At 33.9% G+C, this 27,707-nt stretch overlaps 1 protein-coding gene across 7 annotated transcripts in view; it reads left to right on the top strand.

Moving 5' to 3' along the window:
• The window catches only part of LOC129747357 (kinesin-like protein KIF12), an 83,866-nt gene that overhangs the window by 44,297 nt on the left and 11,862 nt on the right, over positions 1 to 27,707 (top strand). For all 7 annotated transcript variants that reach the window (XM_055741514.1, XM_055741513.1, XM_055741511.1 and 4 more), the window contains 6 exons: positions 18,101 to 18,281; positions 18,344 to 18,565; positions 18,633 to 18,773; positions 26,974 to 27,115; positions 27,266 to 27,502; positions 27,569 to 27,687. In XM_055741514.1, coding sequence (XP_055597489.1) covers positions 18,101 to 18,281; positions 18,344 to 18,565; positions 18,633 to 18,773; positions 26,974 to 27,115; positions 27,266 to 27,502; positions 27,569 to 27,687 — 1,042 coding nt within the window. The remainder of the gene's footprint in view (positions 1 to 18,100; positions 18,282 to 18,343; positions 18,566 to 18,632; positions 18,774 to 26,973; positions 27,116 to 27,265; positions 27,503 to 27,568; positions 27,688 to 27,707) is intronic.

Here is a 27,707-nt window from a genome sequence, read left to right as displayed (position 1 = left end):
TGTCAAGGTCATGAGTTAAAATTCAAGAGTTTAGAGTCAATAGATGAAAGTAAGGAGTCATAGGTTGAAGAGTCATGCATCACATGTCAAGTTTCTAGACTTCGAAATTGAAAATCGAGAGTCAAGGTTCAAATGTGAAGAGTCTAGTGTCAAGGCCACGAGTTGAAAGTCTATAGTTGAGAGTCAATAGATGGAAATAAGGAATCATAGGTTGAAGAGTCATGCATCGAATGTCAAGTTTCTAGACTTTGAAATTGAAAATCGAGAGTCAAGGTTCAAATGTGAAGAGTCTAGTGTCAAGGCTACGAGTTGAAAGTCTATAGTTGAGAGTCAATAGATGAAAGTAAGGAGTCAAAGGTTGAAGAGTCATGCATCGAATGTCAAGTTTCAAGATTCTGAAATTGAATGTCGAGTGTTAAAGTTCAAATGTGAAGAGTCCAGTGTCAAGGCCACGAGTTGAACGTCTAGAGTTGAGAGTTAATAGATGAAAGTAAGGAGTCATTGGTTAAAGAGTCTAGTGTCAAGGCCATGAGTTAAAATTCAAGAGTTTAGAGTCAATAGATGAAAGTAAGGAGTCATAGGTTGAAGAGTCATGCATCACATGTCAAGTTTCTAGACTTCGAAATTGAAAATCGAGAGTCAAGGTTCAAATGTGAAGAGTCTAGTGTCAAGGCCACGAGTTGAAAGTCTATAGTTGAGAGTCAATAGATGGAAATAAGGAATCATAGGTTGAAGAGTCATGCATCGAATGTCAAGTTTCTAGACTTTGAAATTGAAAATCGAGAGTCAAGGTTCAAATGTGAAGAGTCTAGTGTCAAGGCTACGAGTTGAAAGTCTATAGTTGAGAGTCAATAGATGAAAGTAAGGAGTCAAAGGTTGAAGAGTCATGCATCGAATGTCAAGTTTCAAGATTCTGAAATTGAATGTCGAGTGTTAAAGTTCAAATGTGAAGAGTCCAGTGTCAAGGCCACGAGTTGAACGTCTAGAGTTGAGAGTTAATAGATGAAAGTAAGGAGTCATTGGTTAAAGAGTCTAGTGTCAAGGCCATGAGTTAAAATTCAAGAGTTTATAGTCAATAGATGAAAGAAAGGAGTCATTCGTTGAAGAGCCATGCATCGAATGTCAAGTTTCCAGATTCTGAAATTGAAAATCTGGTGTTAAAGTTCAAATGTGAAGAGCCTAGTGTCAAGGCCACGAGTTGAACGTCTAGAGTTGAGAGTTAATAGATGAAAGTAAGGAGTCATAGGTTGAAGAGTCTAGTGTCAAGGCCATGAGTTAAAATTCAAGAGTTTAGAGTCAATAGATGAAAGTAAGGAGTCATAGGTTGAAGAGTCATGCATCGAATGTCAAGTTTCTAGACTTTGAAATTGAAAATCGAGAGTCAAGGTTCAAATGTGAAGATTCTAGTGTCAAGGCCACGAGTTGAAAGTCTAGAGTTGAGAGTCAATAGATGAAAGTAAGGAGTCATAGGTTGAAGAGTCATGCATCGAATGTCAAGTTTCTAGACTTTGAAATTGAAAATCGAGAGTCAAGGTTCAAATGTGAAGAGTCTAGTGTCAAGGCCACGAGTTGAAAGTCTATAGTTGAGGGTCAATAGATGAAAGTAACGAGTCAATGGTTGAAGAGTCATGCATCGAATGTCAAGTTTCCAGATTCTGAAATTGAAAATCGAGTGTTAAAGTTCAAATGTGAAGAGTCTAGTGTCAAGGCCACGAGTTAAAAGTCTAGAGTTGAGAGTTAATAGATGAAAGTAAGGAGTCATAGGTTGAAGAGTCATGCATCGAATGTCAAGTTTCTAAACTTTGAAATTGAAAATCGAGAGTCAAGGTTCAAATGTGAAGAGTCTAGTGTCCAGGCTACGAGTTGAAAGTCTATAGTTGAGAGTCAATAGATGAAAGTAAGGAGTCAAAGGTTGAAGAGTCATGCATCGAATGTCAAGTTTCAAGATTCTGAAATTGAATGTCGAGTGTAAAAGTTCAAATGTGAAGAGTCTAGAGTTGAGAGTTAATAGATGAAAGTAAGGAGTCATAGGTTGAAGAGTCTAGTGTCAAGGCCATGAGTTAAAATTCAAGAGTTTAGAGTCAATAGATGAAAGTAAGGAGTCATAGGTTGAAGAGTCATGCATCGAATGTCAAGTTTCTAGACTTTGAAATTGAAAATCGAGAGCCAAGGTTCAAATGTGAAGAGTCTAGGGTCAAGGCCACGAGTTGAAATCTATAGTTGAGAGTCAATAGATGAAAGTAACGAGTCAATGGTTGAAGAGTCATGCATCGAATGTCAAGTTTCCAGATTCTGAAATTGAAAATCGAGTGTTAAAGTTCAAATGTGAAGAGTCTAGTGTCAAGGCCACGAGTTGAAAGTCTATAGTTGAGAGTCAATAGATGGAAATAAGGAATCATAGGTTGAAGAGTCATGCATCGAATGTCAAGTTTCTAGACTTTGAAATTGAAAATCGAGAGTCAAGGTTCAAATGTGAAGAGTCTAGTGTCAAGGCTACGAGTTGAAAGTCTATAGTTGAGAGTCAATAGATGAAAGTAAGGAGTCAAAGGTTGAAGAGTCATGCATCGAATGTCAAGTTTCAAGATTCTGAAATTGAATGTCGAGTGTTAAAGTTCAAATGTGAAGAGTCCAGTGTCAAGGCCACGAGTTGAACGTCTAGAGTTGAGAGTTAATAGATGAAAGTAAGGAGTCATTGGTTAAAGAGTCTAGTGTCAAGGCCATGAGTTAAAATTCAAGAGTTTATAGTCAATAGATGAAAGAAAGGAGTCATTCGTTGAAGAGCCATGCATCGAATGTCAAGTTTCCAGATTCTGAAATTGAAAATCTAGTGTTAAAGTTCAAATGTGAAGAGCCTAGTGTCAAGGCCACGAGTTGAACGTCTAGAGTTGAGAGTTAATAGATGAAAGTAAGGAGTCATAGGTTGAAGAGTCTAGTGTCAAGGCCATGAGTTAAAATTCAAGAGTTTAGAGTCAATAGATGAAAGTAAGGAGTCATAGGTTGAAGAGTCATGCATCGAATGTCAAGTTTCTAGACTTTGAAATTGAAAATCGAGAGTCAAGGTTCAAATGTAACAAAAAAGAGTATCAAAAGGGGAACATACTGGAATGACATCCTAGCTTAAGTTCCTCTTTTTGTCACTACTTTCACGTTTCTACATTTGATCATACTTTGTAAATAAACTTAAATACATTTCAAAATCCACTCATTTTCAACCGAAGACAATCGATAATTAATTAAACTAGATAATAAATAATTAACCCGTTACTTCCCACGATTTTTTTTTAAATAATTGAATAACAAAAAAGCTTTTGTAAGGAAAGAGCTTAGACAAAAGTTGTTCCCCATGGCCTCAAAAGTTGTAATTCGTTGAAAAAAGTTTTTGATTGTTTCAATAGTTGCTTGTTTCTTTTTCAATAGTTACTATATCTTAATTTCAAGAAGGCTTATATACAAGCACAATGAGTACACAAGGAAGTTTATACAATTATTGACTGCATCATAGTAGATTTACAAACTTGATAAAGACGCAAATGTTGTGGATCACTTGTGCTACCATGGGATGTAGAGAGTTAAACACATTGACAACTCTTATTCTTACCGCTCCTGTTTCTAGCTACGTTCTTGCTTGACCACATATTTTTATTATGTATTATAGAGTTAATGAGTTTGATCTTGAACAATACACTGTGGATAACCGAGATTTAATATAAAGTACAACTACTATACTAGTCCCTGACCCCCCTAACTCCGTCCAAAGCTGATAAAAATATTATTTTATATTTATTTTATCAAAATGAAAATAAATTTTTTTTTTTTTAAATTCCGGATAATCGAGTCTAAAATTCCGGATAATCGAACTCCGGATAATCGAGTCTCCGGATAATCGAGTCTCCGGATAATCGAGTCCGACCTGTACTAAAATTTCTTCTTCTATAAAATTGCATACATTTAGGGGTAAAAGAACTACAAAAATTCTACGAGCTGAAATCATAAAAATTAATGTTTGGATGGATTAAATTTGAAATTAACAAACGCGTGATGCAAAATTAATTTTCTCTCCTGTAGTCGGGACGATTTTGCCCTGTATTTTCAACATCTGAAATTACAGGACGATTTCAGGACAGAAAAACAGCTCAGGAAAACAACTTTCAAATTTATCTGTAGGTTCCAAACGATTTTCTCCTGTGATGTACAGGTTATTATGAAAAACTTCCGAGTTGTCGAGACGGATTCTTCCTGAGGATTGTAGGAAATTCCGAAATCGTTTAGCAGCAAAAAAATGTGTCTAACGGGTCTTCCGTGACCTGTCCTGAATTTACGGGATTAGTTCGAGTTCCTGTACACTCGTAGAAATGTCATTCTTGATTTCAGGAGAAATGGAGTGTCGCGAGATTCGGATGAGATTTCTTTCGAATTTCGTATAAATTGCGCAATTTCCCTGTGATTCGAGAAGTCATTATCCCGAAGGGAATAAATGCAATCTTAGTGCATTACAGTTCCTTAACAGCTGCTAGCACAGGATGGAAAAGGATAAAAAAATAAAAAGCGCGGTAGAAAACGGTTGACAGATACGACGATCTTACGTAATACAGGACAATTGTTCGACTGCCTGTGCGTTCGTAAAAATTTCATTGCGAATTTCAGAAGAGCTGAAGCATCCCGTGATTCGGGTTAGTTCCCATTCGAACTTCGTTTGAATTGAGCAGTTGTCCTGTGAGACGGAGAATCATGGTCCCGAGCGGAAAAAATGCAATCTTAGTGTGTACACACTTAATCTTTTCTCCTGTGGTCGGAACGATTTCGTCCTGCATTTTCAACAGCTGAAATTACAGGACGATTTCAGGACAGTAAAACAGCTCAGGAAAACAACTGTCAAACTCACCTGTAGGTTCGAAACAGTTTTCTCCTGAGATTTACAGGTTGTTTTGAAATACTTCTGAGCGTTCGAGACTGGTTCTTTCCGAAATTTGTAGGAAATTCTGAAATTGGTTTCCTGGTTCCCCTTTCCAAAATCTATCCAAAAATTTTATTATTGTATTGTTTAGAATAAAATATTTCTTTTTCGAGAACACACTATTTATTTTCTAATATTTGTTGTCAAAGAACGCATTGCAGTGTACTCGACACATCACACAGAATCACTCACACAGTTGATGAATACCCGGGTTGGAATCATGACTTATAGGATTCGTTCCTGTTCTATTTGACCAGGAGGTGTTGTGCTACTTATGCCTAGATGAAACCTTCTGTTCCCTGCATGGTGCTTTATCTGTCTGTTCTTTCGGTTCCCAACTCAAAAATATCTCAGCCGTCTCAAATTTCTTGCAGTCGAAATCGTCTGACGAACGCCGAGAATTTAGCCTAAATAAAATAAATTACATAAAATGACAATTCCGCTATATTCCTATTAAAACTTACTGGAAACTTCTGACCGGCATCGTTATCGACATCCTTCTTTCTGCTGATAAATGAATATTTTCTGGGAATAATCTTCTTGAAGCAGGTCGTCAACGTGCGAAGCCTGGTTACTTCGAGGCATCCCACGGTGCTTTTATGGAAGATGTTTAAAAGAAAAAATACAGTAACTCTTTTTTTTTTCAGAAATGAAAAATTTAGCCTTTTCTGAATCATTTTAAGGCAAAATTAAAATATTTGGTCGGTGAGTCCTCATACGTTTTGTTTTTTTTGAAGATTTGTAGTCCATATTTAGAAATTATTACCTGTAAATTCATTCCAATGCAATGGAATAGTAACTTTTTTCATGGAAAACTTATTTTTTTATTTTTACTGAAATATTTTGTCATTCTGAAACAATAAAAAATTTCAACGCCTGGAAAGATAAGTGATTTGGACTTCCTGAAAAACTTATTTTTATGTGAACATTTTATTTTAAATTTTATTATTTGGAATATCCTTGTTATTATTGGTGTTATCCAAAAGTAACATGAATTTATATTTATATGTGTGTATCTTGGAGAACTAATTCTGGTTAAAAAATGTTATGATACATGAATAAGAACAGTCCAACACCATTTGATTGGTTTCGAACAAAATACTAAAAATATATATATTTTTTTTAAATTGTTCTTTGAAATATTTCCACAATATTTGCAGGCTCTGGTGCATAAGGGTACGCACTTTTGAAAACAAAAGTTTAATTTTTGATTATGTCACTCGTTTACGGCATTTTTAAAATAAATTTAAAGATAAATATTAGATTTAAACATATCTAAGAAGACCAGTTTTCAATAAAATTTTGTTAAAAGTTAAAGTACTTGCACTGAAATCTGCTTATCTTCCGCTACATAACATCTATTTTAAATTTCCGTTTTCTCATATTGATGGTGAATAAATTTTCTATTAATCATTTGAACTTCACTTTTGCTTAAGAATTGAAGTACTGCTGATATTTTCATATTCATGATCAACAAAACGATGAAAAACGATTTTTTTTTCAGAGAAATTTCTATTTTATCGATGGTTTTGGACCTGATTTATGCGTTTTATTTTTTTTTTGTTTTTATGGATTTCTATGGTTTATTCAAACCAATGATTTCTACACTTTTTGCCATAATTGGTATACAATTGTAGAAGTTATGATTGTTTTACTGTAACATAAATGCTTCATAATGGTTCTATTTAATAATAAAGAGACCTTCAGTGTACAGTAGAATAATTAAAATAAGTAAGGGATTAACAAAATATGATGAATCCGGCGCGCTGCAGTTTAGTTTGCTATCGATAATCTGCAATTCACTTTTGCCAACAATACTGATAATTTTTGTACATGTAAGATCGACAAAAACATTGAAATGCATTTTTTTAGAAAAATTCCAAATTTATCACTGTTTTAGACTAGATTCATCCATTAAATAAATTTATTTCCAAAAAACTGTAAAATTTTATTTAAAACAATGAATTTAAGAGATGATTTAAAAAATATAGTGGGTTGGAAATCGTGGAAGCTAAGATTATTTAATCTTAACTGTCTTAACAGTAATGCTAGCTCTTTGAATAAAATGGAAGAATCAAAGGGTGCAGCAGGGTTTCAAAACTTGGGCAAGATAATAAGCTAGATTGAACTGCTGTAGCGATTTGCATTGAGTCTGAAGTGCGATTGGAATTTTGAGACATTTAACTCAGGAAAAGTATAAAAACGGATTTCTCATCAAAGATGTCTTTTAACGTATCGTTAACTTTCCAAAATTCATTATCGTAATATTTTTTTCAAAGCTTAAATTAATGCAGACGTTTCTAATCTTGAGCGCATTACGATAAGAGTTATCATAAAAAAGTTATAGCGGTTCCTAGTGTTTACTAATTTTCTTAATCATTGAGCTTTTTTTCAATAAAATTTCCTCCAGTGTTGCCACAATCAAAAAATCTAAAAATTATGGATTCAAATGGATTCATATTATTTTAGATAATTCTAATATTTTCAGATAATTTGACCCTCTCAGACTACTGATAGGATTTGCCAGCCAATTTTTTAAATTTTTTTGGGATACGAAGATACTTTTTAAGAATTTTTTATGTTAAACAGCTCTGTAACTGGCTTAAAACAAATTGAATTTTTTTCAAAGTTTTTAATGACATTGTTGAGTTTAATTTAAAGGTATTAAAAGTTAAAACTAAGAAAATAAGCTCCTCTGAAATTATAAAACACTAAAAATATATTTATTTTTACAAGATTTCGAATAGAATATTTTCAAAAAAATATTTTGTATGGAGGATCACCGACAAAATATTTCAATTTTCGGTTAAAATGAACCGGAAGAAGCTCTACTTTCTACCCATGCAAAAATTAGCGTTACTGTATTTTTTTTCTTTAAGTCCTTCTACGAAACACACCGTGGTGGGTGTATCTAATGGGTTTATCGATTTTATTATGCCCAACCCGCACCTGAGGTGGATTGCTGGAGGAACGAAATCGAAGAAAACAATTCACTTTTACTTTAATGTGAGGTGACCCGGACCAGTTGACCCGGAAGCGGGAAGGTTTTGTCGAAACCAAAGGGATCAAATCATCGATATTTTTGTTTATATTTGATCAAGTGCCAACGGATCGCGTGCCAGGTACGGACCAACATATTTGACCTGTTTAAAAATTTCCGACTTACTAGGCGCGCAAAAAAAGATTGGGTGATTGAGTAAACGAATGCAGGCACGTGTTGACATGTTTTGATACTATGTGGTATGCATTTATACAGATCGAAATAATAGTCATCCTTTTCAAAATCAACTGTTGAATTAAAAAAAAAAACGAAAACAATAACCGATTGAAACTTCTAATTGAGATGGTCGAAAGAATTTTATTGGAAGTTGTAAATTTCCTATCTCGCTGCAAATTTTGCTATTGCTATGTTGAATTTGTTACCAACTGGACGTTTTGTGCTGCAAACCACTGCTTGAAATTCACAAAGCCAAATGTCTTAATCAGTCAGAATTTGTGTTGCTTGAGGATAGAGAACTGTAGTTTTTAAACAGGAGTTTCGGGAGAAAAGTTTCTTGGGAGTCCCAGTTGGGATCTAAATGTCGATAGATACATTTTATATTTTACTAGCTCATCCGATGTGCTTTGCTACAACTTCTAAAAATCAATAACTTTCGTGATAAAATTTTTTATTATAAATTAATTTTCAATATTGTAAAATGAGATCTTTCACATCAAATTTTTATTGGAATACAAAGAAGATTAGATTCTCTGAAATGGTTTTTTTTAAACTGGATCTGAAATTGTTTTTCAGTAATGTTTTTAAATTTGATATTAAGGACTCGATTTTATTTTCCTTTCTACGCTGCAATGTGAGGAGTTTCACGAACTGCTTGACAACATTTTAAGAAACCAAATAACATCAGATTTCACATATTGCTCAATTTGCTTGATAAATTTTCAAGCTATACTTACTTTCCTTCTTACAGTTTCTCCTCTGGAAGAAGGAAAGGTCTTGAATCTTTTAAAAAAATCTCTCATGTAAAATATGGTTTCTTGACCTTGGAAAGTATTTAAAACTATGCGATAAAACCTCCCCCTTTCCTTGCTATGTACTGTATAGAATCTCTCCTTTAAAAAAATAGAAACATTTTTCATACCCGAATACTTTTTCTTTCAAACTTGATTCCATTTGTTAGATAAGTTCTCAAGGTATACAAAAAATTGTGCGGAACTCCTTTTCCGCTCTCTTATCCCCTACTGGAAGATGATAAGGGGTTTTTTTTTAATAACCATAGAATCATTTCTCGTACCCAATACTCTCCCTGTAAAATTTGATTAAATTTATTTGATGAGCTCTTAAATTTACCAAAACAAAAGTATAACACCTCCTTTTTCCTATCCCGTGAGGGGAACCAAAACATCTTAGGAATATTTCTTGTATTGAAATAATTTTCTCAATTTGTTACCATCTAATAGATTATCACTCAAGTTTAAAGAAAAATGTATGATAGCTCTCCTTCCCCCTTTCTATCGAATCAGTGAAAGGAAAAAGAAGCCTAAAAAAATTATAGAAAAAAAATTCTACTCAAATACCTTCTGCTACATTATTTGAATAATAAGTTCTCAAGAGATAAAAAAAATATTGTATGACAACATCTCTTCTTCTTCCCCTCTTGTCGTTGGAGGGAGGGATGGGTCTCGAAACATTTAAAAAACATTTCTCGTACTCGAATATGATTCCATGATAAATTAGATTTTGAATTCGATTAGTTCTCGAGTAATGCATAAAAGGGAGACCCCTCCCCCTTCTTATCCACCCAGTAGAAGGAAAAATGGGTCTCAAACTTTACTCGTAGCCTTATATTATTAAATAATGCATAAAATTGTATGGAAGACCCCCTCTCTCCTTTGTTTTCCCCCTATCGAAAAGGGTGTAGTTCCAAATAATCATAGAAAGCTTTCTCGTACCCATATAACCACCCATGTTAAATTTGTATCCATTGGTGATTAGTTCTCGAATTTTACAAAAAATGTATGGGAGGCCCCTCCACCTTTCTATAGCCACGCTGGAAAAGAGGAGGAGTCTCAAACCATTTTAACCATCTTTTAAATATTCTTCCTACCCATATACCATCGCATGCCAAATTTGGTTCCGTTTGCTTGATTATTTCTCGAATTGCGCAAAAAATATTGTGGGAAGCCCCTCCCCCTTTCCTATATCTACACTGGAAAGGAGGAAGCGTCTCAAACCATCTTTAAAATATTCTTCCTACACACTGCGGAAAACAATATAAGTTTCGATGAACCAAACCATCAGCAGCAAATCAATCATAAAGCAATAACAGTAGCTACAGCTGGCTTCGAAGAAGTGGAATAAGTTCAGTGCCGGGGCTACAAGTTTGCTTAAACCCTTTTTTCAAGAATATTTTCTTCGAAAAGTTCAATATTATAAACGGTGCGTGTCTCAAATGTGGTAGCAATCCCATTCTAACAGTAGTACTCAGCAAAGTATCAACAGGAGGCGCGAAGGAAACAAATGGAAAATAATCAAAAATAAAATTTTTAACAAGTTGTAACAACAACTCTTGTGCTCTTCTTGAGGAAATTTTTTATATTGAAATCACCACACCACAAATCATCATAATCAAGCCGGCAAATTTGGTAAACAAGGAAAATATTTATTATCTTACTTATTTTATTATGCAGAGATCACCCAAACAAAGAGTAATGGAAGTAGATTTCTTCTTTTGCTCAGGCGGCCATCACGACACTCGCCCCGAAAATTTAACAGAAATCAGCAGTGAAGAACATAACTTCCGGATTGTAGATAGATGATGTTTCGTCTCATAAAGCTCCAATCTCAATTGGTCGAGAAGAGCAGTGAACCAGCATTTGCAGGTACGAACCACCAGAGGATGGAGCGGATTCTGTTGCTGTTCTGTTACCACCAACAACTTCAAGCAACTCGACGTAACAGATAAGAACTTCTGGAAGAATGAATCCAAGTTTTGGGCAGCTCCTACGAAATGGAAGCGGTACTGCAAGTGAGATGAGTTAATCATTATTGTCGAAAGCTTGATCACAATTTTGAATTTTTGGATAAAAACTTTTTTTTTAATACTTTTATATATTTTTCGACAGAACATAAATGTTGGAATTTCGTGTCTCCACGGATCACGGTGTGTTTCGTAGAAGGACTTAAAGAAAAAAAATACAGTAACGCTAATTTTTGCATGGGTAGAAAGTAGAGCTTCTTCCGGTTCATTTTAACCGAAAATTGAAATATTTTGTCGGTGATCCTCCATACAAAATATTTTTTTGAAAATATTCTATTCGAAATCTTGTAAAAATAAATATATTTTTAGTGTTTTATAATTTCAGAGGAGCTTATTTTCTTAGTTTTAACTTTTAATACCTTTAAATTAAACTCAACAATGTCATTAAAAACTTTGAAAAAAATTCAATTTGTTTTAAGCCAGTTACAGAGCTGTTTAACATAAAAAATTCTTAAAAAGTATCTTCGTATCCCAAAAAAATTTAAAAAATTGGCTGGCAAATCCTATCAGTAGTCTGAGAGGGTCAAATTATCTGAAAATATTAGAATTATCTAAAATAATATGAATCCATTTGAATCCATAATTTTTAGATTTTTTGATTGTGGCAACACTGGAGGAAATTTTATTGAAAAAAAGCTCAATGATTAAGAAAATTAGTAAACACTAGGAACCGCTATAACTTTTTTATGATAACTCTTATCGTAATGCGCTCAAGATTAGAAACGTCTGCATTAATTTAAGCTTTGAAAAAAATATTACGATAATGAATTTTGGAAAGTTAACGATACGTTAAAAGACATCTTTGATGAGAAATCCGTTTTTATACTTTTCCTGAGTTAAATGTCTCAAAATTCCAATCGCACTTCAGACTCAATGCAAATCGCTACAGCAGTTCAATCTAGCTTATTATCTTGCCCAAGTTTTGAAACCCTGCTGCACCCTTTGATTCTTCCATTTTATTCAAAGAGCTAGCATTACTGTTAAGACAGTTAAGATTAAATAATCTTAGCTTCTGTAGTGACTTCAACAGGAAAATTCACTTGAAAAACACAACTAATATTTCTGACTAAATTTACCGCGACTTTGCGTTTACAACGTTAGTTATACGAATGCCCAATTTCCTTCTCGCTAACCGTATCAAGAGTACGAAGGTTCTCTCCGGCTCTCCTTCTCTCGATTTAACCGCCAAAACTCTCACTACACGCTTAGTTCAAAGTAATCATTTTATACATAATGGGCCTCTTATACATTTCCTAGTAAGTTGTATCTCATTTATATTATGTGTTATTTCATCCACTCTTATTTCCTACATTACCCTCCTTCTGTACTGTGAAACTTTATTTTGTATTCAATCAAATTTTGTTTATAGCTATCTATACTTTTATGAATATTCCAAGCAAAAGCCATTATTAAAACTGTGGTTGAAATAAGCACTTCTGCAAGCGCTTCTTAATAATTTCAAGGAATATTTACATCTCACCTTTCAAGGAAATTAAAAATTCACGTTATTCAGATTATACTATAAACATGCTAATGACCTCATGGTATGAGGTTTGTAGTTAGCTTTTATACATGTATGTTTGTATTGTATTCATAGTTTCACGAAAACATGCATCATGAAAATAAATTCTTCCTTTTTTTTTATAAGGTACACCCTGATCGATTCAATTTTGTCGTTTGAATTTAGTATTATCTGCAGCGCACTAAATTTAACTGCGCACTCATAACTGTGACTTTCGTGCGAAATCCGACATTTGTGCGATCTGTCTAATCAATGCAAGAATTCTAAAAAATTCTTCACGCAAGCCGCTCTTTGGCCAATATTCGTAAAAAGCAAGGGCAGCAAAGCTCTACACAAAATTCAACATTCAATGCAACAGACAATAGAACCACATAAAACCTTTTCAACATCTATCCAATCATTCTCAAATTTCCAACATTAGCTTCTCTTGCTTGCGTGTCAATTAACACCAATGTTAACTCATTTACTAGTAATGTGTATTTGATGTAAACAAAAACAAGCAATCATTTGTTTGCTTTGTTTTCCACCCACCCAGTGGGCTTTTCGAAAAGTGTTCCAAGAAGAATCAGATTGCAACATTTTTAAATTTCCGAAATCATTCCGAACTAGCCTTGGACAGCTGTGAATCAAGAAAGTACGTGCTGATCCTTAACCAGTACGTGCAGCTTCAGAAGCAATTGTTAAATGGACATCGATGCATTCGGATCAGGTCAAACTTATCATTTTTTTCACTATCCCTATTGAATGTTTTTGTTTGTTTTTTTTAGGTGTTCATGAATAAAAGCGAAATATTTATCTCACTTCATCGGCCTGGCAACAATATCTATATTATCGAATGGATTGCCGTTAATCATTACTCGCAGCCGCATATTCGTCGATCACCATACAAGCTCACGAATGTCCTTAGTAAGCCCCAGTGGCTGTACCTAATGGACAATGCCCTTGGAAGCGGAAACTCAGCTCAGATATTCTAAACTCATCTTTAAAACGACATCCTCAAACTTGCTTCTGTGGAAGAAAAGGAGTGCTGTGAGAATTGCATGATTGCAGTTTTCAAACGATATGGTTTTACAAAAGAAGAAAAGTCTCTATGCCTCATTACGACTACCATGTCATGAGCTATCTGCTTACGGCTTCGTGTTCATCAAAAGTGCGAAATACCTGCCTATCATAGCATGGTGATAATAGGTAGTCTATACTGGAGAGTAGTTAATAGCAGTTCGTAGTTGTTCGAACTTTATTACCTATTATTATTATTATTATTATTTTTTCAACCCTATCCTCCTCGCTAAGCAATCGATAACTTTTGATACAAGCTATGATGCAAAACATTCCATTTTTCATAAATCCCGGTATCGCTGACCGAGCTAATCGTTTCACTCTTAAAGAACAGCAACAGCGAGGCTATTTCAAATAAAACGGGTTTCCTTTCTTAGTCAAAATCCTTCACTGCTACTTATCAGTACAAGAAAAATGAATGCATCTATTTTCTTAAAAAACAAAAGGCATTGATCAACATTTTACTGGCTCGGTTATCGTTTACACAAATATATAATGAAGATCTCATGTAAATCTTCGAATCAGTATCGTGCAATGTTACTATAGAAATGAAAACCAAATAATTGGGTCTTTTATCACTGGAAACCTCGTTATGGATGACTTCCAGCATCACAAACGTCGTGTCAAACAAACGGAGAATTTCATTTCATGCCAAACAATAGTTTATCCGTCTCAAATGTTTATATACTTTTTGACCTTAAAACCACTGTCAAGGTTTTTTTTTTTAAAATAATGTCAGATATTGTAATGTCAGAGTTCCTGATTCTTAAATAACAAAAGTTTTAGAACCAAGATTTAATTTGAATTATGCACCTGGTTTAGATTGATTTCACAGTTCATAAAAAGTGTTCTGATTATTTGTTTTTAGACTGACTCTCACTTAATATTATCTCCTCTTCAATTTTTCAAATTCAGTAATAAACGTTCCATCAAAATTTCAAAAACTTATTTGCTTTCAAGTACAATATGTATCAAAAAATTCACATCCGCTACATAAATTCAGTAATTTATTTATTTATTTATTTTTTTAATCCTTTATATAAGAATTATATAATATCTAAATATCTAATCTAAATATCTAATATCTCCAATCAGATTTATGATTTTAGTTCAGAGCCTCAGACTTAGCCCTCGCTAGCAGACTTAAATGGTCACATAAATACGGTCGCAACTACTTGCGGTTAGTAGATCAGATTTAGGATTTCAAAAGTCAATTCTTTTTTTTGTGTTCCAAATTCATTTTCGGTTTCAAACAGAATTTTTAAAAAAGTATCAAATTTCAGACTCAATTGCAGCACCTCTGATCACAAGAGTGTTCAGTTCTTAGACCGAATAATAAAATTTCGGTTGCGATCGCATTCAAATTAAGCTTAACTTCATTCTTTTGAAGTTGCAACCAAGATAGATAAGTATTAGTCTTTAACATTACCAAAGATGAATCTACGATGCATCACATCCGCGCGTTAGCTTGTTTGTTTATAAGTATGAGCAATTTTTTTGAGCTATAACCAAAAAATGTTTTAATTTTTTTTTTTTAATTAACGATTTGATCATTTGATTGAAAGATAAAATCCTCTCACTTGATGTTACTATTCTAGATCGAGACCTCTCGCTCGATTTAGCCATTTTTAAGATCAAGTCCTCTCGCTTGATATAACTATTTCAGATCGAGACCTCTCGCTCGATTTAGCCATTTTTAAAGATCAAGTCCTCTCGCTTGATGTTACTATTCTAGATCGAGACCTCTCGCTCGATTTAGCAGTTTTTAAGATCAAGTCCTCTCGCTTGATGTAACTATTTCAGATCGAGACCTCTCGCTCGATTTTACCCATTTTTATTAAGATCAAGTCCTCTCGCTTGATGTAACTATTTAAGATCGAGACCTCTCGCTCGACTTAACCATTTTTAACGATCAAGTCCTCTCGCTTGATTTTACTATATGAAATCGAGACCTCTCGCTCGATTTAACCAACTCTAAGATCAAGTCCTCTCGCTTGATTTTACAATTTGAGATCGAGACCTCTCGCTCGATTCAACCTTTTTTTTTAGATCAAGTCCTCTCGCTTGATTTCACTATTTCAGATCAAGACCTCTCGCTCGATTTAACAGTTTTCAATGGTCAAGTCCTCTCGCTTCACTCCACTATATGAGAAAATAATCAAATCAATTTTCTTTCAATAACCTGATTGTAATCTGAATCTGTTTTACGCTACTTCATTTACCTTGTTTTTTTTCGCCATTTTGGGTCTTCTTTCAAAACCCAACATCAATCTTGCTACAGGAACCAAATAGAATATTGTGTTTTGTCCTCCCTCTACTTACTTTTAAGGAGCGTTCCGCTGTCCTATCTGCGCCATTGTAGTGACTTCAACAGGAAAATTCACTTGAAAAACACAACTAATATTTCTGACTAAATTTACCGCGACTTTGCGTTTACAACGTTAGTTATACGAATGCCCAATTTCCTTCTCGCTAACCGTATCAAGAGTACGAAGGTTCTCTCCGGCTCTCCTTCTCTCGATTTAACCGCCAAAACTCTCACTACACGCTTAGTTCAAAGTAATCATTTTATACATAATGGGCCTCTTATACATTTCCTAGTAAGTTGTATCTCATTTATATTATGTGTTATTTCATCCACTCTTATTTCCTACAGCTTCCACGATTTCCAACCCACTATATTTTTTAAATCATCTCTTAAATTCATTGTTTTAAATAAAATTTTACAGTTTTTTGGAAATAAATTTATTTAATGGATGAATCTAGTCTAAAACTGTGATAAATTTGGAATTTTTCTAAAAAAATGCATTTCAATGTTTTTGTCGATCTTACATGTACAAAAATTATCAGTATTGTTGGCAAAAGTGAATTGCAGATTATCGATAGCAAACTAAACTGCAGCGCGCCGGATTCATCATATTTTGTTAATCCCTTACTTATTTTAATTATTCTACTGTACACTGAAGGTCTCTTTATTATTAAATAGAACCATTATGAAGCATTTATGTTACAGTAAAACAATCATAACTTCTACAATTGTATACCAATTATGGCAAAAAGTGTAGAAATCATTGGTTTGAATAAACCATAGAAATCCATAAAAACAAAAAAAAAATAAAACGCATAAATCAGGTCCAAAACCGTCGATAAAATAGAAATTTCTCTGAAAAAAAAATCGTTTTTCATCGTTTTGTTGATCATGAATATGAAAATATCAGCAGTACTTCAATTCTTAAGCAAAAGTGAAGTTCAAATGATTAATAGAAAATTTATTCACCATCAATATGAGAAAACAGAAATTTAAAATAGATGTTATGTAGCGGAAGATAAGCAGATTTCAGTGCAAGTGCTTTAACTTTTAACAAAATTTTATTGAAAACTGGTCTTCTTAGATATGTTTAAATCTAATATTTATCTTTAAATTTATTTTAAAAATGCCGTAAACGAGTGACATAATCAAAAATTAAACTTTTGTTTTCAAAAGTGCGTACCCTTATGCACCAGAGCCTGCAAATATTGTGGAAATATTTCAAAGAACAATTTAAAAAAAAATATATATTTTTAGTATTTTGTTCGAAACCAATCAAATGGTGTTGGACTGTTCTTATTCATGTATCATAACATTTTTTAACCAGAATTAGTTCTCCAAGATACACACATATAAATATAAATTCATGTTACTTTTGGATAACACCAATAATAACAAGGATATTCCAAATAATAAAATTTAAAATAAAATGTTCACATAAAAATAAGTTTTTCAGGAAGTCCAAATCACTTATCTTTCCAGGCGTTGAAATTTTTTATTGTTTCAGAATGACAAAATATTTCAGTAAAAATAAAAAAATAAGTTTTCCATGAAAAAAGTTACTATTCCATTGCATTGGAATGAATTTACAGGTAATAATTTCTAAATATGGACTACAAATCTTCAAAAAAAACAAAACGTATGAGGACTCACCGACCAAATATTTTAATTTTGCCTTAAAATGATTCAGAAAAGGCTAAATTTTTCATTTCTGAAAAAAAAAGAGTTACTGTATTTTTTCTTTTAAACATCTTCCATAAAAGCACCGTGCCACATTTCAATTGTAGATTCCATTAAAGAGGAAGAAATCATACGATAGCTACATGGAGTACATGACGTTACAACAGATACTCAAAGCGCGCTAAAACACTTAATCGAACTTGAAAATTTTCTATGTTTGGATTCATTCCTCGAATATTTTTAAGTTATCTTCGCTCGGAAGTTTGGCTTTTTCTGTTTTCAATACATCGCTTGGACACTTGAAATCCTTGCTCTTATAAAATTTGATTGATTGATTGAAGTGCGTTTATTTGGGAGGGTGCCGTGCGCCAAGCGATTAAGCACCCTAGATTATCAAATTTGATTGTAACTCTTGCTTGAGCTTAAATCAAAGACGATCGGCTCACTGACAGTATTTCACTTAGATGCATTAGATAGAAAACTTAGCTGATGCCGGAAGGAAAACCAATACTAATTTTTATCTTTCTTTCAAATTTCAGCCGCGGGAGCATAGACAACCTCGAAAATATCACTCAGTCTTCGAACGGTAGTGGAAGTTCCGCTCCCGGGACACCCGAGGACAACATCAACGTTGTCGTGCGGGTTCGTCCTTTGAACGCCAAGGAAGCACGCCATGGGGACGATATGGTGGCCCAGTTCCCCGGAAACGGACAGATTCTGGTACGTTGGGCGGAATCAATGAATATTGATGAAAATTCTGAACTTTTTAAATCCACCCACAGTGCGAGGGAATTCCGGCGGTTCCGGGAAGCGGCGGACAAAAGCCGAAGCTATTTTCATACAACGTGGTCTTCGAACCGGGTGCCACTCAAGACGACGTGCTCGAGTATTCAGGTGTCAAGCGTCTGATTGAAATGGCCATCGAGGGGTTCAGCTGTACGGCATTCTGCTACGGTCAAACTGGTTCCGGGAAGACGCACACCTTGACCGGGCCACCGGAACTGGTACAGCAAGCAAATCGAAAAGTCATGAATATAAAATTAAAATGTTTTTTTTAACTTTTTCTTCCAGTTTTATGGAAAACCTGACCCACAGCACGAAAACCACGGTCTGGTATTCCGATCCTTTCTGTATCTTTTTAAATTGCTGCAGGAACGAAAGGATACCAACTTCATTCTTAAGGCCTCGTTCCTGGAAATCTACAACGAAAAGGTATTTATCGACCTTTTTGGCAAACAAACTTCTACCAAGATTAATTCAAATTTAATATTGAAACAGCTAGTCGTCTTGAGCTATTCGAACAAAAAAATGACTAACGTATACATAGGTCGATTTGTGCTGACGTCACGCAACATATATGTATGTATGCCTTGTAGGTACATATAATTACGCGGCTTCACCGGAAATTATTCTATTCCCCTATCATCGGTCGGATATTAGGGCTTGCATCAGCATATTGATTCTTACTTATTGATGATGCGACCTTTATACAGGCCAGCACATGTATTGTGAAAAAAAAAATGGTGCCACCGATACGCTTTGTTGAAGGTCAAAGGAGTGAACCTGAAGATTTCTATGTCAGCAGCACTGGTTAATTTTGCCAACATTTTCCTGACATGCAGCTGCATAATTTAGAATCAATTTACACCGCTTGAAGAGGGGGGCTCTATTATTGCAAAGATAGTTGGTTTCCTAAATTGAAAACAAATTAGTCAGATGTATTTCCGACGTTAATGAATAAAAGTAAAAAGTAGGACCAGAGCTCAGATGGAAAATGATATGTTATATGTTCATAATCAGGCTTGTTCTAAAAAGCGTTTTAAATTTATCAAGATTAATTAGATTTACACTCGAAACTATATTTTAGTTCTACATTGTACTTTCAAATAACATTATAAGTAAAATAAGTATGATTCAGACAAAGTATTGATGCTAAGATTTCTAATTCTGTTGAAGCAAATACTCAAGAGACATTTTTTATCTTCCGGGGAACATTGCAAGTCTAACTTGTCATTATTTTTTTCATCATTCAGGATCTTGTTTGATCGGAATGGAAAATATTTTAATTTGATAATAAGCAAGTATAAATCCAGGCGCTTTTTACTCACTCAGCAGCGGTCAATTAATTTGATATTCAAATTGTTCAAAACCATAAAACTTTTCTGCTTACTACCTATTTGTTGGTTATTGTTTATCAAGGCCGTATTAAGGAGAGGAGAGGTCAATTGCTCCGGCCCTCCAACCTAGTAGGGTCCCCAAGTAAAAAAAATAACATCACTTAAATCATACCAAGTACTAGAAATCCAGTTAAGAAAATATAAACTAGAAAACCAGAATTTAAAAGTAAAATATAATAGCTAAGGGGGCCTCCTTGAAATATGATGCTAAATGGGCCCCCTAGGCTGAGTATTGCAGAATTTGAGCAAATCTGGACCATTTTTTATTTCCAAAACTTGGTAAAATTTGTGCATATGATTTCAAATAAAAAAAAACTCCGGAAAAATCTAGGCAGAATTCAGTGATTATTCGAAAAAAAAAAAATCAAGAATTAAGTAAGAAAAATACTACAAATTTCATTAATTTTATTGAAACACGTTAGCAACGTTTAACCCTTCCTTTCATAAAGTAACAAATTTGCAACAATTAATGTATGGAAAAAGTGAAAAATCGTATTTTATTTTAATTTTTTTTCTTGATGCACTCTTCAATTCCAAAATGATTTTTTAAGGAAAAATAAAAAATCATAAAATGAAGGGTTAAATCGTTTTCCAAATTTCCAAATGAAAACAAATTTGGATCAAACTAGCTCAAAAAAAATTAGATCAACTTGAGCCAGACCGTAGTCTGCCTTACTTGTTCACTTTACTTTGAAAATCCGTGTATACCCGAAAAAACACTGGAAAATCCTGAATGTCTATCCACAACAAAATATACATCACGTTCTCTTATTTATAGAATAAAGAAAATATTTTAGGAGTTCTCAGCGAATGAAGCATTATGTTTTGAATATGCATATTTTCTCAACAGTAAATAAAGTTAAGGCTTTTACGGCGAATTAAATTTCGTTGTATTAGCTTTTTCAAGATTTGGTCAAATTACAGTACTTGATTATCAGTTTTTGAATGAAGACTTGAAGCACAGCACAGGTAGAACAAAGAAAAACAACTACCTATTTTAACTAAGTTTTAATGTCTTGCACAATTGCAAGGTACCGTCAACTGGGACAACATGCAACAATTTTCAGCTTCAATGGCTTCTAAAAAACTTATGTTCACAGTTAATCCTACCCTTTGTGCACAAAAAGTTTTAAGAATGATGGGACATCAAATTGGCGTAGTTAGAAAAATTATTGGTTTCTTCAGTTATTTTTAATTTTCAAAAAACATGCAATTTTCACCCTCCTTATAAAATGGGGTAACTTGCAACAAACTTTGTTTTTAATGAAAAATCATATGAACACGTATGAAAATTCATGGTTTTTAATATATTTGCGATGCCTTAAAGACCATTACGCATGAAAACACCAATTGCAGTAATTTTTTGGTCTGTTAAAATTAATTTTCACATTTTTTCGGAAAATAAGGATGCTGCATACATTTAGGGGTTTAATAATACTACGAAAAATTCTGCATGCTGAAATCATAAAAATAAATGTTTCTGTGAATGAAATTTCAATGTTTTCAAACGCGTGATACAAAACATTCATATTTCAGCACATGAAATCGAGATTTACAAGGTTTTTCTTAGATTTGCATTTTGTTGCATTTTACCCCAGACACCTAACTGAGTTATAAAAATATTTATTTAAAAAAATTGAGCACGGAAAATAATAAAAAGGTAAAATTTACCGAGATAGCCAAGGTGAACGCTCGTGAAAGTCAAAAAGGTAACTTCTACCTCTTCGAGGTGAAACTCACCTCACAGCGCGGTAAAACTTACCTGAATCGAGGTTGGAAAAACGGTACAATTCACCGAGGAAAAAGGTGAATCCAAAAAAGGTAAATCTTACCTCGTAGCGAGGTGAAGTTCACCTGAATTGAGCTGAATAAAAAAGTATAATTCACCTAGAAAAAAAGGTAAAACCAAATAAGGTAAAACTTACCTCGTAGCGAGGTGGAGTTGACCTGGATTGAGCTAAACAAAACGGTACAATTCATCTCGAAAAAAATAACTATTTGCCAAACGCGTTTATTGAGGTTAAGCTGTTTTGTCGTTCAGGAAGGAAGTTTTGCTTCGTACCCAAATGTGAAAATCGGAACAGAATGGTAAGTGTTTTCTTAGATATCATTATCTCGTTAAAAACTTTGCTTTTGTTTCAGACCAGCCCACATAGCGAAGAAGGACATGAATGTTGTTAACGCAATGCAGAAGGATTCAGCGGCCATGGTGGCTCGGGAGAACACGAAAGCCGAATTGTCACGAGCTTGGCAAAGAAAGGACTTGCCTCAACATTTTTTAAAAAACGGTGATACATTCTAATATCAGGTGAAAGTCCCAATTTATTTAAAATAAATATCAAATTTTGAATGAATTTTGTTTTATTTTTTATTGAGGAAACCCATCAAACGAACTGGCATTTACCTTTTAAATCAGTGAATGGGAAAACGGTATTGTTTACTATTTTGCTAGGTGAATGCGAAAAAGGTAAAATTTACCTTTTTGCTAGCTGAATTTAAAAAAGGTAGAATTTACCTTTTCGCTAGGTGAATAAAAAAAAGGTAAAATTTACCTCGAAAAAGGGGTGGAAAAAAATCACCTCGCAAAAAGGTAAATTTTACCTTTTTTTTATTTTCCGTGAGTGATTGCTCGAAAAATATTTTTACACCAACAGTGTTGGTATAGCATGAGGAAACCAGTAAAAAGTTTGTAGATGATATTTTCAAGCCAATCCGTCATACTGGGTAAAGTTTTTTACGCCATCGAAAAATGTTAAAATTTGTACATTTATTGCTCGATTTTTTAAATTTTATATAAAAATAAAAAACTTTAAAAAACTAGCTTAAGATGCGAGAAATTATGTCATCATCATTTAGTAATCATTAAAAGATGACTTTATTACAATACATTAAAATAAAAAATGATTCAGTGTGGTGTTATATAAATGTTGCATCCAACCCCGCTGTTGGGAACCGCCGAGCAGCTAACACCTACCGAATAACTTGCAAGCGGGCGCCAATGAAGTTTAGCTGAGACGTTTGAAGGTTTCTCCTGTCATTCGAAAAATGATTTGCAAAATTGATGCGTAGTTAACAAGTGCAGCCATTGAATTGAAAATTGTTCCTACTTATTCTAGTGCTTAAATCTAGTATCACAGATGAAAATTATCACAGATTAAATTTATTATTGTATAATCGAACGTAAGTAAAATTATACCTATCTAAATAGATTTCGATTTGACTTGTTTTGGTTTCGTAGGAGATTAGATTTGAGCTAGATCCATAAAGCGAGATTCAGAAAGGCAGTAAAAATCTGCACGAGGTTCGAAACTTATCGTGAGTAATTTGTTCTAAATTGTAGCGCCTACAATGAGTAAAAATAAAATTTGTATTCTAGTTTTGATCTACACACTAAAATAAGTAGATTTCAAAAATCGTTTCGTTCAAAATCCGAACACCCGCTGTTTCATGATGCCCCGTTTGACGGTATATTGCTTTTAATTTAAACTTTACCGTTATTTGTGAGGAATTTATAATTCTTGTTCACTTAAATTGAATAAAAGACTTGAGAAAAACATCCTTAATTTCATCCGGATAATACCAGAGCAAATACCGGAAATTATTGAAATCAAAAAAATACTTAGAGAGAAACATTGAAACATTGAACTCAATAATCTAAGAATGAATGTAAGCACTTAGGCAGAAACTGCGGTGAATCCGTGCACTCATGGTGGATAACCAACATACAACATAGGTACAAGAAAATTAGCAATTCCTTCTTGGCTGTGATTGTAACTTTGTTTCTCAAGTTTGTATATGAATTGGTTTTATAATTTGTTTCTCAAATATTAATTTAAAGATATTAAAGGGTGTCCACGATGAAATTGCCACACTATGAAATTGCTCTAACTTTTCAACCGTTGAGTAGAATTTAATGAAAATTTGGGTGGATTTAGTTCATAGTGCATTGTTTAAATTCTGCAAGTTTTAAAGTCTCGTGATCAAAACTCGCGGAAATGGAGTCGAAAGAACAGCTCGTGCGTGATAAAATCTTGCGCATTCATCACGAGAACAAGGATCGTTCGCATTGTTCCATCGATAAAACGGTGGGAATCGCGAAATCGCAGCCGAAACCCGAACGCCTCCGTTCGGGATGTGGGTAAGAAACTACACCTAAGCCGAAGTTTTGTCCACAACAGGGTGGCCCAAAATTGTACTATGTCTGGAATTTTGGGGGCTCAAGCTTCAAATGATAGCTTAATGTGTAAGAAACAATATTTTATATGGCGGCGACTCAGAAAAATGATGTTTAGAGGTCGCACTGGTTCGATTTTTGGAAAAAGGCAATTTTTTCGACATTCTGTCCTAATAACATTTTCAGATCTTGAAAAAGTTTCAAACATGTATCTTTAATATTTTTTAAATTTTTTTTATAATGTAAAATTAAAACTAAAAATTTATTGGGACTGTTTTGGACTCTCAATTTGTATGTATGATTTTTTAAATTACGCAATGCTATGGTTTAAAAAAAAAAAAAAAACAATTAAAATTAATAGAGATGTACCGAATATTCGGACGGCCGAATATTCGGCGCCGAATACCGCCAAAAAACCGTTAAGCCGAATATTCGGCTCGCCGAATAGTTGAGCTAGGTATTCTGCCGAATATGCCGAATATTTATTGTTTTTTATATATACAAAAACAAATTTCTGAATTTTTTCAACTGATGTTGAATAATTTATTAAATATTCAAAAGTAATGTTGAAAAACCTTCAAAATCATCAAAAACTTATAATTTCATTAAAGCATTTTAGATGTATCCGTGTATTTTTCACTGTACATAGATTTATACTTTGATTATAATTCATTCCAAATTTTCTTGATATATCTAGGCTTGCCAATAAACCAAATAAAGAATAAGAGAAAAGTTAAATCTGACCAGGAGGGCCACATGTTTTTTTTTCAAATTTTCCGGATTTTACCCGGGTTTACCCCCCCCCCCCCCCCAGAAATTAAAAAAATCAAATATCTTTTTGAAATTTGTTAATTTTTCTGTTACCAAACGATGTTTAGAGTAAAATTATTCGTTAGGTACGATTTGAACCCTGCTGTTTTAATTCGATGAAAACTACAAATTTCAAGTCATTTTATTTCTTTTCCCTCTTGTATCTATGTTTGAGAACAATGCCTAGTCTCTGTTCAGATTTTCCCTTTTTTTACAAGTTTTTCAAAAAGTCGTTCAGGCCGGGCGTGTGGATACGTGTCCTAGAAAATGTTGAATGCTTAAGGTTAAAAACCATCGTTTTTTTTGGCAACTATTTTGATGACATCTAGCAAAAATTAGGCATTCATCTAATCCGATAAAAAAAAGATATTTCCAATAGCTTTACACATGTATTGACATGTTTTGTCCCAGATATCACTGGAATGGAATCTCTTTTGTGATAAACGTCCTAGAAGCTACGAGTCACCCGATGTCCTTCCAGCTAATGGTGACATTTTGAAGATTAAAGAGACATCTACTTAAAAAAGATCTGATACATCTGGTTGGAAATGATCGACTTAAAAACATGAGAGACATTAAGATGGCAGAAATATAAGATTTCTACTAGAAACAACAGTAGAAATAGAAGTATTTCTATTGAAAACTCAACAGAATATTCGACCGAATATTCGGCCGAATATTCGTTTGGCCGAATAGTTGAAATGGTCAATATTCGGTATTCGGCCGTTCGCCGAATACCACTATTCGGTACATCTCTAAAAATTAACAAAAAAGTGTGCTTTGGATTAAGATTTTTAATCAACATTGAATTCAAAAGATGCGCGACGTTATGATGTGCAACTTTGCAGAAGAAAGTGTATAGCTATGACTTGTCATTTCAAAGTAATTCAAGTTTCACTGTGGAAAAAAGTCACAATTATCAGATTTTTGCTAAGAATTGCTTTATATTATGCTGTGGATGAGTTTCGAGCAATCTAAGAACCAAATAAACCCCTGATATCAGATTATTTCATCCTTTTATCGATCCTTAAATCACCAGAAATAACCATTCCAAGTTTCTAGATTTTTTATTGATTGAAGGTCGTGTTACCCATATTTGGGTGACGGTTTGAAGAATGTGTTATGGCTACAACCACTAAATAAATTTAAAATTAAAATCTAGAAACTAGTCATGCTTGTTTAGGCTGATTCAAAGATCAATAAAAGGATGAAAAAGTTTGATATCAGAAGTTTGGATTGCTCGAAACTCATTCACAGCATAATATAAAGCAATTCTTAGCAAAAATTTGAAAATTGTGACTTTTTTAAACAGTGAAACTTGAATTACTTTGAAATGACAAGTCATAGCTATACACTATCTTGTGCAAAGTTGCACATCATAACGTCGCGCATTTTTTGAATTCAATGTTGATTAAAAATCTTAATCCAAAGTACACTTTTTTGTTAATTTTAATTATTTTTTTACAAAAAATCATAGCATTGCGTAATTTAAAAAATCATACATACAAATTGAGAGTCCAAAACAGTCCCAATAAATTTTTAGTGTAAATTTTACATTATAAAAAAAAATTAAAAATATTAAAGACACATGTTTGAAACTTTTTCAAGATCTGAAAATGTTATTAGGACAGAATGTCGAAATTGCCTTTTTCCAAAAATCGAACCAGTGCGACCTCTAAACATCCTTTTTCTGAGTCGCTGCCTTACAAAAGTTTGTTTCTTATACCCTTAGCTATCATTTGAAGCTTGAGCCCCCAAAATCCCAGACATAGTACAATTTTGGGCCACCCTAACTCTACACATGTGGTGAAATAATTCTAGTTGAGTCGAAATAAAAATTGCTCAAGATCGAAATCTCTCCGTTATTTTTAATTATACGTAAAACACAAAACTTTCGAGCTTTTGTGATTGTTTTATGCCATGGGATGGGAGAATTATTCATCCGACCATATGTCATCCCTAGACAATTGATTAAAATTGATTTGTTTCACGATTAAAAATTCAAATGAACATGTACCGTGCTACAGTTATTCAAACGTAATAATAAAAAATTAACCATGTAGCTGCATCCTGTTGAAGCATGCCCATATGTCAAACTAAACAATAACAGCCTTACGACATTGATAAATTGGAATCAATTCAATATGCACAGGTGTGCTGCAATTAAAATTGTCAGACGCAAATCCCGGAAGGCGCTCATGTGAAATGTTCTTTTCCCTGACCTTGGCATATGTTTTTTTTCTTTTTTGAGGTTATCGATTTGCTGAACCCAGGAACTGCCCGGAAACCGTTGGCTGTCCGATGGTCCAAGAAATCGCGTGGATTTTTCGTGGAAAATCTTTTCACCGTTGATTGTGAGGAGCTGGACGATTTACTTGCAGTATTGGAAGAAGGTAAGCAAGAAGTGGTCGTTACGCTCGATGACTAAGTGTGTTCAACACGTGGAGTGTGATGGATTGATTGAGCTGAATCAATAATTCAGCTGAGACGGTTTGCACATCACATGGTAATTGGATACTCAACTTTCCATCGAATCTCGACAGGTATGCGGAATCGATCCGTCGGATGCCACTCGATGAATGACTACTCGTCCCGGAGCCATACAATCCTAACGGTTCACATTACCTCGGAACAGCAAGCGGAAGGGGGAGTTTTCATCTCCAAGCAGGGCAAGATAAACTTTGTCGATCTGGCTGGCAGTGAAATGACCAAGAAGACGCACAGCGAGGGCAAAACCCTGGAGGAAGCAAATAACATTAACAAAAGTTTGATGGTTCTAGGTAAAGGGTTGAGTTTTTTTTAATTTATAAAGGATAATTTATTATAGGATTGTCTCAATAATTTAGGTTACTGTATAGCGTCATTAAGTGATTCCAAAAAACGCAGTGGACATATACCCTATCGGGATAGTAAGCTGACCAAGTTGCTGGCAGACAGCTTAGCTGGTAATGGCGTTACTCTAATGGTAGGGAACAATTTCTTAGA

Source organism: Uranotaenia lowii, chromosome 2 (assembly GCF_029784155.1).
Source record: "Uranotaenia lowii strain MFRU-FL chromosome 2, ASM2978415v1, whole genome shotgun sequence".
NCBI classification, from domain to species: Eukaryota; Metazoa; Arthropoda; class Insecta; order Diptera; family Culicidae; genus Uranotaenia; species Uranotaenia lowii.
This window is presented reverse-complemented; position numbering and strand designations above follow the sequence as displayed.